Source organism: Anneissia japonica, unplaced genomic scaffold, assembly GCF_011630105.1.
Source record: "Anneissia japonica isolate Jap-2015-1 unplaced genomic scaffold, ASM1163010v1 scaffold3436_len560460_cov161, whole genome shotgun sequence".
Taxonomy (NCBI): Eukaryota; Metazoa; Echinodermata; class Crinoidea; order Comatulida; family Comatulidae; genus Anneissia; species Anneissia japonica.
Window position 1 is genome coordinate 388,650 of NW_022751570.1, and position 13,127 is coordinate 401,776.

General features: G+C 31.7%; 1 protein-coding gene across 1 annotated transcript in view; it reads right to left on the reverse strand.

The window, feature by feature from the left end:
- Positions 1 to 3,713: 3,713 nt before the first annotated feature.
- The window catches only part of LOC117121771 (toll-like receptor 13), a 15,919-nt gene continuing 6,505 nt past the window's right edge, over positions 3,714 to 13,127 (reverse strand). The window contains exon 2 of the mRNA XM_033267078.1: positions 3,714 to 4,622. Within this exon, the coding sequence (XP_033122969.1) occupies positions 4,079 to 4,622 (544 nt within the window). The 3' untranslated portion in view covers positions 3,714 to 4,078. The remainder of the gene's footprint in view (positions 4,623 to 13,127) is intronic.

Below are 13,127 nucleotides of genomic sequence, written 5' to 3' on the forward strand. Positions count from 1 at the left end.
TACCACATGGCCTATAAGGACTTGTTCTCGTCTTTTGAATATTATACAAGGCACAAAGTTCTTTAATCAACACACTCTCAAAATCTCGACCCTGATCCGAATGAATGCGATGGGGAATACCATAATGCGTAAACCAATTATCACGAAGCACTTTTGCAACAGATTTTGAAGTTTGATTCCTAGGAACAGCTTGATTCATATTTCAATGCATGAATACATATATGTACACAACATGATTAAATCCAACCGTGAATCCAAGGGCTTTCAAACCGGCTATCCTGACATCAGCGTCGAAGCGTGTCCATGTCAATGTTAACTTCACACATGATTTTCTCCAATACGATGAATCAGTAGGATTCCAACGACTATCCCACTTCTGACACCAAAATCTGTGGTAGTTTTAAGCTCACAAAGAAGGAAGAAGACACCGACTACCATGAAAGTTACCAGGTTCTTTTAATCGTCAAGTGTTGGATTCAAATCAATGTCAATGTGTACCGTACACATTGAGTCCATATAAAAAAAACCCTGTAACATCGAGATTACAGTTAATATCTATACATCATTATTGTATTATATTTTCACATCAATATACTCAATGTACATCATTACTACATGATACGATTACATCTCTAATCATTACAATATTACCCAACCATCACTACATCAATACTTAGATAAACAAGTGCGTGTATACCTGGATTTAAACAACAAACTAGCTTTGGAAGAACACAACCATCGCTACACATCAATTATAGTAATCTAGGAAGGAATTAATTAATAATGTAAAGATAAATAAGAAACGAGTCCAAAGATATACTCATACAGCATTCACACAGCTGTACCTCTATGGCATGCATACCTATGCCATCACACCATTAATACCTTTCTCACAACCTCTAGTAATACTACCTAATATATTAGGCTACCATACTCGAATCCATTACAAATCATTCACATTATCAATCAGATATCACAAGGTCAATATAAAGTTACTATTAGCAAAATACAATGATCATTAACATACCTGTAAACTTATTCAATGAGCTTACGTTGCTCAGCCCACAAACCGTACAATAACGATGGAAGTGTTCAACAGGCAGTAACCACGTGAAGACCACTATAAATACCCAGACAAACAATATCATTACGCGCATACAGTGTTACGTAAGATTCAGACAGCTTAATTACATACCTCGATATAATACTCCGTGGTACTGTACCTACGCGCCAAAAAAGAGGTCAACACATTTACTCGCTCTTCCACAATACTATTCACAGACACGTTTTCATTACGTTATCTGACATAAAATTCCTTACTAGTCCCACTAGGTCATCCTCAGCTCAAAAAATCAGAAAGATACGTGCCAAGACATACATATACGCAAATTCAATTTCCCCACAAACAATAAATGACTCAAAAAAAAAAAATCAAAAATGCATACCTATCAGATCAGATTATTCTGTTTATTTTTTTTTAAATTAATTTTTATTAACTTGTATTATTGAATCTCCAATGATATACAATAAATATGCTTTATAACTACAGTATTCTACAATAATTAAAATAATGATGATGATAATAATAATAGTATTTAATAATAAAACAATTTGTAAAAACGACGATGATAATACCAATATTAATAGTTTATCAACAGACCCGTAAAAATACAATGAAAAGGCATACACTTCCCTAAGTAAGGTCAAAACTCAAATATTGTGATACAACTTGAGCTCCACATCTCTAACAGGACATCATCCGAATTGATAATATACAAGTTGCCCAGTTTGTCACAAGAGACTACAAACAAGCAGCAGTGTAACCATTAAGGGTAGAACGACTTAAATGGAAACCACTTTCTACACGTCCAAAAAATTTTGGACTTATCCTTATGTACACTATTCACAGACTCATTTATATTATCCTCATTTTTTTCACTTAAATTCTTATGTATTTGTATTATTGAATCTCCAATGAAATACATTAAATATACTTTGGTGGGAGGGGGAGTTGGGTTTGGGGTTCACTTAGATTGGGAATTCATAGCTTTGCCAATTCAAATTCATTTCAATTAAAAACACCTTCTCACAGTCACTTACATGTAATTGAAATAGAATTAATAATGTCCAGATCGCAGGAGCACCACCCCTGAACCTCCAGCGTTATTCTGGCTACTGGCTTTTTAATTTAGCAATCTGTCTCTCACAACAAATTCGCAATACAACTATCAGTGCTTGCACGAGAACATTTTACATCCGCATTGGCGTGACGCCTATGCGCTCGCGTACGGCGTTCCGCAAGGTCCCCGACCCTTAGGGGGCCTCGGGGCCCCTACTCATAGGGACATAATTATGTCGCGGACAATTGTGGAACATAATATCATATTATATTAAGTGACGTATTAGAATTGAAAGGCTATTTTATGCTTCCATGGTCTGGGCTCTCCTAAGTTTTTCCTAATTTTATTTTAAATGGAGATAAAAAGAAAAATATATTGAAATTTTGAAAGTGCTATTGCTGGAAACAGGAGGTGCCATAATCATAACTCGTCTTACCTCAGCCCTATCCATGGTGGGGCTGAGGAGGTATGGAAGGCCTCCATGAGCTCCCTCAATTTAAATTCCAGAATCCGCCACAGATATGCCTACATATCATTTTTTCGTGGTTTAAAACATTTAGAATGCAATGCCAAACGTACACTCTCTCCAGGTTTTGAGACTAGATGTATTGTGACCAATCAGCAGATGCTACAGCGTTTTGAAACTTTCAACGTCACCAAACGGTGGAAGGTTTTGTAACATATTACTTCGATGACGAAGTCAATCATTGATCCAATGTTATTACATATTGTATCATATCTAATTTATTTGATAAATCTTCCAAATACTACAATGATGATAACATAACAGTCAGTCTTTTGATGTAAACATTTTATTTATAAAAACAATAATAATTTATACAGGTAAATACGACATGGCTACGAAAGGAAATCCCTTTTCACAATATCTTCAATCAGTCACAACCTCCATTCACGCAAAAAATACTAAATGTATACGCCCGTTGTGCATAATATGAACATATAAATATAAACAAAATCCGCCTATCAATCATATCAACGTATTCTGACCTACCCTAATAAACAGCTAAGCATACATTTTTCTTCACTGCCTCAGACAAAGGCAGGCAACACCATACTCCTAAATCATTAAGTGTCTGACATCAAATTATTTTGCAATCAAATAAAACATTAATTATATAAATATATACCTACTTATATATGAAACTTTGTATTTGAGTTAACCGACGGTGTAGCCTATGTTTCATAATAACAGGCGTCATATATTTTCTTTCTTTAATTTAAGGTAGCTTTTAATATAAATAAGAACAAACTTTTAAAGTCAGACTCTGGAAGAAAACATTTGTGGCAAAGACAAGCTAAACCAGTCACTCGTTGCAAATTGTGTTTCAGAGAAAATAGCAAAAACATGCTACAATGTAAAGTTTTTAAAAATCTATTTTATTTCACTAAACTAAGGTTTATGTATCTATACATCATGCTGTGCTGTTATTTTTCCCAATTACAATGTTAAAACAACACTTTTTAATGATTTTGTAATAGTTTCTGCATGAGAAATGCCTTAAATCATAAACTTTGAAGGCTGGTTTCTCATATATTGTTCTTTAAACAGCTGTATGCTTAAATGCTTGTAACTTCATAAGGAAATGTCAGATTTGAATGATTTTTTTACCATTTTATAGCTCCTAAATATTTTTTATTCTATTAAAAAAAATATAACATATTTATTGGCTTTTAAAAAAAAATATTTATGAATGTGCTGTTTTTGCTGTTTGCTCTGCTTTGTGTCTCTTTTGTAACTTGTTTGTTGTGATGAGGACTCCCCTAATAATCAGCTTTGCTGTGTGGGACATTTCCTCTTGAAATATTAATAAAAGAAAAAAAAGAAAAAAGAAATATTTCAAATAATATAACTAAAACTTATCACCGTTGATCAATGTATTGATTCATCTGTTTGGAGTACTTTGCTGACAAATATTTTCAAACTTGTAATGTTTGCCTTAGTTTATAAGACGATCGTGGTGAGCATTCGGTGTATTTAATGCTGTCGCCAATCTTGTCCAAAACACTTTCTGACCATCTGGACTTTGAGTCCATTCAATGTATGTCTTCTTCCTCAATATTTTCTGCAGTAATGTCGGCATATTTCTACTCGCTACATGCTCTAATATTACAACCACTAAAATGTCCTCGTGATTGTCAAACATTCGGGTCCTTGCCATTTCCATTTCAAAGTAACACCATTCGCTCTTAGCAAAGTTCTCAGTGACAACTACTAACATTTTACGACTATACTTAATAGCATCAGAAATATTGTCGGTGATTGCTCCGCCTACTATGAAATCTCGGAAGTCGACGCAAAGACGGAAGTTGAACTCGGGCCCTTCTAATATGGGTAAGGCTGTTTTAAGTACCCAATCACGGTCCTTGCTGTTGTAAGAGACGAACGCGTCATATCGAACCTGCACACCGTCAATTGGTGGAGGGCCCTCGTTTTGTAGCTGTTCGTATTGCTGTCGGAGCAACCGCCGCTGATTCCAGTACCTATAAAAACAATATGCAACAAAAACATGTAGGTCTATTGATAAATAATGTTATAACAAAATTATACACATGATCAAGACTTGCTGTTACTTTCTATTTTCTTCGGTAAAGTGACTGAAATAATTTGTGTCGTTCAGTTTCGACTCACACTCTTTTTTGAATTATTTTGCAGAATACGTTACTGATTTGGCTTTAAGTAGATATTGAAGTTCTTTAAGTATTATAAACCGTCTATTTCCAAATCAAGTCGTGGAATCATAATAAGGTTCCTGTTAAAATGTGTTATCCTGTATAGATAAAATCTTATATCAATTTGGTAAAATAGACTATGTTTTAATACAGAATTGGGTGACATTTCCTAATACTCTAATGGTAAATCGCCCCTTAACCAAGTCGCCCCTAACTAAGTCGCCCCACCCCCCAACCAAGTCGCCCCTAACCAAGTCTCCCCCTCCCCTTAAGAAAATAACCACTTAACAAAGTCGCCCCTTGACGAATATCGATTATTATTAACCTTCGAACACGATTATACATTATAGGCCTTAGCGTTTATTTTCCAAACTTAAAAAAAAAAAGAAGGGCAAACCAACAATTATTTTTTTGGCCAAATAATCAATATTGGTCAAGGGGACTTGGTTAGGGAGCGACATGGTTAGGGGGCGACTTTGTAGAGGGGAGGGCGACTTTACAAGGGGGGGGGGGCAACTTTACTGGGGGGGGGGGGCGACTTGACTGGAACTCGCATACACCCGTGCTCTAAGATGGTTTTAGTTAAAAACAATACTACCGTTTATTAAGTATTATAAACCGATTATAAACCGCGGGTGACATTTTTTAATACTCTAACAATAAATCTTGATTGAGGCTACACATTTTCTGAACTAGCATACACCCGTGCTCAACACGATATTAAATGAGTGGTGAACTGTCAAGGCAAGCAAGGTATTTTTATTGTGCCTTTTCTTTGTTTTATTTATATTTCTTAACCAAAATCTTCTAGACAGACAGACAGATATAGGATGGGATGGGATGGGATGGGACGGGATGGGATAGATAGATGGATGGATGGATGAATGGATGGATGGATGGATGGATGAATGGATGGATGGATGGATGGATGGATGGATGTATGGATGGATGGATGGATGAGTGGATGCCATTAATGCATGTTTGGCTTGATTTGTTTTAGATTCGTGTGCAAAAAAAAAAACAAAAAAAAAATATTTTCGTCACCGCAAATATTTCTTGCACCGCGATAAAAATTGAATTGTAATTGAAAATTACTTTCGCAATAAAACAAGGTTAATTAGAACCCGAACAAAGTAACTTTAAATTTAATATTAAGTATGAACAGTTAAAAAAGTTATTGAATCAATGAACTTTATTAAACTAACCAAACTGAACGTTTATTAGGAATATTCTACACCGTATTAAAGACTCAAGGAACGATACTGGATGTAGGCCGGACTACAGCCAAGTGGGAGGCCGCCGCCGAGGACTTTAAAATATTAATAGAGTAGGCCGTAGCCTAGCACAGTTATGATATCATCGCACGATTTTTACCAAAAAGTCAGTGAATGTATTCTTTCTCGAATGCTTTAAGAAATTTTTATTTCTTTGACGAATGTATCAAAAAAGCATTACAAGCAAGTTCTTTTTAACACAATACAAATTACATACAATTGTTATTCATCGTAACTGTACGGCACTGCTGAAATGTAGTTAACGCGTACGTACTGCAGGAGTACAAATCAACACACTCACAGAAGTGTAAATACGCACACAATATACTGCACAGTATACTGATCATATCACTATAGCAACCGATGAGTGCTACAACAGTTGGTAATCAAAAACTAAAATTAAAAGACGACGATTGACTTATAAAGCAATTAGTAGAGTATGCATCGTACAGTAACAGAAAATTATTATACTTATGTTAGATTAAATGAATTCAAAAATTTCATCAGGAATTTTTTTAAGCATTGAATATAACCTTCGTATGATAATTTTCCTACAGTGTACTATGCGGAGTTCTACTAATTGCTAATTAAAATAACTGTAATAATCATACTTACTAATATTATGATTTTAATGACAATCGTTATAATAATATGAGTATATGCTTATTACTCTATTACTTTTTTTTTTGTCTTTTGTGGGGTAACCCACTTTTATTGTCTTTTTTCATTTATTTTCAATATTTTTTCCTCCTTTTATATACATACTTTATACAATACATTTAACAAACAGCATTAGGTCTTATTACCTTCTTTCTTTACTCACATTACTATATCTAATCTTTCTTTATACATAATTATTTATAAAGACTGCAAATTAAATACACATACATTTAAACATCCATACATTAATATATACATAAATAAATACACACCCATACACACACATACATATATACATACACACATACACATACACATATACACACATACATATATAAATATATATATATATAATATATATATATATACACACACACATATACGCACATATACACATAAACATACATAAACACATACATATACATACAACCCAAAACATACCAACACACAAACACACACACACAAATATATACATATATATATATATATATATATATATATATATATGTATCATATACACATACAGGCCTATATACATATAAATACACACATACATATAAACAAACACACACAAACCGATGCAACCATACACACACATACATACACAATTACAAAAACTCATACATATACGTACAAATACATAAATACATACATATAGGCCTATACACAAAAATATACATAAAAACACACAAACACAAATAAATCTATATACACACTCATATACAACAACCCCCAAAAAGTATTACATATACATTTTAAGTGTTACAGTCCATATTTTTTGTAGCTCTTTCCACTTTTCTTTAGCTTTTTGTTCATTATTATACATGTCGAATTTAATTCTAAGCAATGCATTGTATTTAAAAGAACTATATAATGAGGTACATCTTGATTTGTTTAACTCTGACAAAATCTTTTCTTTGTAAATAGTAAAAGCCGCCGAAGTGTAAATAAAGTCAATTAATACATTTTGTGTTCCAATTACAAGATGTTTGAACGGCAGGCTATGTGTGTACCCAACAGCTCTTAATATATTTCGTACTCTTCTCCAAAAGGGTTTAATACTTATACAACTAAAGAGCATGTGATTTTCATCCTCAATCTGATTACATTTATTACATTTGTCTGATTCTTTTACTTTCCATACAGATAGGTTTTTGTTAGTTGGTAATATTCTATGTAAAAGTTTATAGTTAAACTGCGCTAATGTTTTATCTTTTATTTTACAAACTTTATGTAATCAGCATGACTTCCAATCAATATAATTATCAAAGAAATAAGCTTCCCATTTTGTTTGTCCAATAGGTGGAATGAAAGCCTCCTTTACAAAACATGAATATACAGTTTTTGTTTTAATGCCGTCATATTTTTGGTTAATGTTGACAATATCATAATTGCAATTCTTTGTGACCTTTATGATATGTTTCCATTGATCTGGTATAGCTTTTAATATACATAAATATTCACTTAGCCAATTTGATTTACACCATAATTTCACCAATAATTCCTCTAAAGATATAAACTTCTGATCACATACAATGTCTTTAATGAAAATTATACCGTTATTAATCCAGCAGTGTTTGTAGAACAACGATTTATTTCCCAGCTGAATTAAGTAATTACCAAACAGTTGTTCGTTGATAATTTCCTCAAACGTATTAATTTCTTTTTTATTGATCCTATTATATTTTATACATTCATGTATGATATGATTGTAAAAGATAGGAATATCATATGTATTATATATATTTATGTGTCTTACGCATGTCATGTTAAATAAAATTCTTTCTTTGCAAATTGTTCGAATAAAAAATATTGGTACAAATTTTCATTTTGCGTCGTCATCATTAAGCAGTCGTTTTGCCCATGAAACTTTTAAAGAATTTATTTGTAAAGTAAAGTCTGGCATTTTAATACCACTTTCATTTGAATCACGGATTAATGTTTTTCTTTTTATTTTTTCTCGCTTATTATTCCAAGTGAAAGCATGGGTTAGGCTATTAACTTTTTTTTTCTTTTTTGTGGTGCACCACCACTTTTATTTCATATATGTATATATATATTTCATCATGATCTTTCTCTAATACTGTATGTTTCGTTTTAATACATGGTAATAACGGTAATAATCTATAATTCTACGAATTATCATTCCTTAACTCAAATTTTGTTTTTCTTTTCGGTTCAACACTTGTTGATCTTCTTTCGTTGTTTTCTTAATTCGCATTCTCTCATGTGGTAATCAGCCACCTTTATCAATTATTTAATTGACGAGTTATCACAAAATATTCGCCATTTTTAGTAACGATTATCATTGTGTACTCCGTTGTTATTCTCCTTTTTTTCCCCTTGGTTTTCTCAATATATTTTAAACTTTTATACCAAATAATTTGATATAATAATAAAATAATAATATACAAATGAAAGATATTGTAATATGATTGTAATATCATAACATCCTCTTTCGTTCTTTTTAGTTTTTGTTAGTTTTTGTTATTTAAAAAAATAAATAAAATAGTTCAAATATAATTGAATTTCTAAATATACAATGCATTAAAATATCAGTTTTATGTACCTTAAGCATTATAAAAACATATGCATTCAGGTTTTTTGCATTGGTCTTGAACATAATCCAAAGATTTTTGCACACAGGCTTATTCAACTCAGTTAAAATTTTTATCTTATAGATAGAAAAAAAACAGCAATTGAATATATTTGATTCTTAAATGCACAGTAACAACCGAGAAGAAGTTCTTTAAAAGAACTTCTGCTATTGTTTAATGTTTAGAAAATTTTATCAATATTTTTCCATAAAACGTCATTGATTGAATTGGAAGTATATTATCACGTTAAACATATAATAAATGCATTAACATTATTCTATAATAATCATGTATAGTGCTTCTTAACCTAGTTAACAAATAATTAATAAACCAACTGATAAATGTAGCAACATACGTCATTTGCGGATACGCCTGATATAACTGAAAATTGAAGACAAATTTCTTCATTGACGACTGCCGTTCTTCACAAACAATATAGTAACTTTTGTATGTATGGAAGGCCCAATAAGAAATAAAATAATAATAATTTAACATAATTGTATAAAAAATTCAGGCCGTAATATTCCGGCCCCGTAAAGACGCCATTAATAAGCCTTTACAAAAAAAAAAACAAAAAAAAAACACAAGGCTTGAGTAACTCAGCAAAACAAATAACATATTTCTAAAGTTCATTAGCGAATTTCACTATTCACCAACTGCAATTTCCAAAGATACGAGTATAGTTATTGGTCTTACAAGAGTTCCAGTTTTGAAGTCCATCATTATTACTGGTGTACACTTCTATAACTCGTGCTAATGGCCAAATACTTCGTGGAGTATTTGCATCAAAAACAATAGCTATATCTCCAACTTTCAGATTAGGTTGGTTGCGATACCACTTGCGTCGTTCTTGTAGCGATGGCAAATACTCCTTTATCCAACGACGCCAGAAAACGTTTGCCATATACTGGAATTGCCGCCAGCGCTTGGTTGAATAGCTATCTCCATGATCAAATGTTGCAGGTGGCAACTGTGAACAAGAACATAGCAATAACAGATGATTGGGAGTCAGTGGCTGATTGTCTTTGGGATCATCAGAAACTCGTGTAATAGGTTTTCCACCTCGCAGAAAAGTGTCTCGAAGCTCATTAATGCCCTTCACAAAATTTCCTCCATTATCTGAACGAATTATGCTTGGCATTCCCCTTCTGGCTATAAAGCGCCTAAGAGCATTTATAAAGGACTCCGTATCTAATGAGTTTGACACCTTTTACACCTCCCTAACATTCAAACACGTAAATATCATGCCTTATCCCTTCACTCTAGCTCTACCTTGTTTAATGTAGAATGGGCCGAAGCAATCGATGCCCACATTAGTGAACGGTGGCAGTGTTGCTTGTACACGATCAGCTGGCAAGTTGGACACTTTTTGTTGGAGCGTAGATCCACAAACTCCTCGACATTCAACACACTTTCGAACAATTGATTTCAAGGAAACGCTACCGTTAATTGGCCAGAATCGTTGTCGTACTTTTGCCATTGTACTTCCAACACCAGAATGCCCAGTGATATAATGATAGTGTCTAGGATTAACATGATGTGTCTTTGGTAAGATGATTTGATGCATGGCTTCATTGTCAAGATCTGAACGCTTCAACCTTCCACCAACTTTCATTATGCCATCTACTAAAATTGGGTCTAACTTCACCAATGAACTTATTAGCTTCAATGCCCTGCCATTCTTTAACGATGTCAGATAATCTGGAAAGCAGGACTGTTGAACATACATCAAAACATTTTCTCTGCGTTCTTTAAGAACATGTGTTTCTCGTCTTCGATTACACAACACATGTCACACTCATTACTTTTTTTTAGTTTCCACTTATATAGCTGTAAGTTAGTAGGAATTATTTTATTTAACATTCTATAATTTAGTTGTGCATATTTATTATTTTTTTTCATTTTTTACTTTTTTAATCCAAACGTCACTCCACTTTATATCTACAGCGTTAAACATATTATTCCATTTGTGTATAGCTTGAGGTGGAATGAATTTTGCATTAATAAAAAATATAAATAAATATTTTTTGTTTTCATTTTAACAATGTTGTCAATTATATTACATTCATTGTCAATATTTACATGTATACTTTTATTATCATGATCCTTAATTATTTTTATCCAGTCCCTTGGATTGGCTTCAATTAGCGAAGCGTATTCGTTAAGCCAGTTTCCTTTAACACACAGTTTCTCTAAGATTTCAGCAGGTTTCTTTATGCGGTTAAAAATGATAATATCATATATTTGCCTAAGCCCCGAGGCTATCCAATTTTTTGAGACTGAGAACAAGTAACAGAAAACGAGGGTTGACGTGTCTCACTACATATGATAGGACCGGAACATACGTGCCCCAATCACATTGATGCCTAATTTAAATTTTGGACCTCGTATTGACGGCGAAACCTTGCACGTAAGACGACAACTAGAGCATTTGAACTGTAGATTGGCACATACAAGATCACATATCGTATTTTTGAAACAGTGTAAAATTACTTCATTGATGTGCCAATATACTCTATGCAAAGTTTGTTGTATGTTCAATTCACACTGAAGAAGGTTGCAGGGACGACCGAAATATTTGTGTTAAAATAAATATATTATTATGTTCCTGAAACACGTCAACCCTCGTTTTCTGTTACTATGTATATATATATATATATATATGTGTATATATATATGTATGTATTTACATGTATATACATATATGTATATATATGTATATGTATATGTATGTATATGTATGTATATATGTATATGTATATGTATATATATGTATATTATATATATGTATATTATATATATATATATGTATATGTGTGTGTATATCTATATATTTGTGTGTATATAGATATATATGTATATATATATTATATATGTATATATATATGTATATGTGTATATAAATATGTATGTATATATATATATATGTATATATATGTATATATATATAATATATAGGTATATATATATGTATATATGTGTGTGTGTATATATATATGTATATATATATATATATATTTATGTATATATACATATGTTCTTTTATATAATATAATTATATATAATTTAAACGTAATATAAGAGGAAAATCTTATCATAATGAAAAAAAATATAATAATAATATATGTATATAATAATAATAATCATATATGTATAATTATTATTATAACTATAATAAAAACTATAAACTAATTATTATATGTTTATCGTCGCTATTTCCATTAACCGACAAATACGAAGATCGCGATTGAAAAATTATTACTTTTTTATGCCAATTTCTGACCTGTTGAAAAATTATTACTTTTTTATGCCAATTTCTGACCTGAAAAATTCGTTGCAGGATTCTTGTATTTATTATTTAAAACATATTAAATAAATTGTAGTTATAAGGTCACAATGTTTATATCAATCTTTTAATTAATTAGTAGTTAACTAATTTAAAATATTAATTAAGATTATATTAATTAAGATATTCGTAATGTTCTTGTGAAAGTTATTTACATAATTGCAGTTTATTTATACGACATTTCGACGGATATTCGTCAGTTCGTGTGAACCATCCCGAGCTCTGCTTACCAAAAATAGGCGGTAATCGCGCGATAGTATTATCATTTGCATACATGAAAACACTTTGGCGATGCTTTTGTTTTTTGTTTTTGTTTTGTTTTAAATTTACATCCAGCGTTAGGCCCACTGAATTGTTTAAATGCTTAAATAATTGAAAACATAAATTATGTGGATTAAATTCTCATATAATTTACAATGAAACTTTATAATGTACGGTA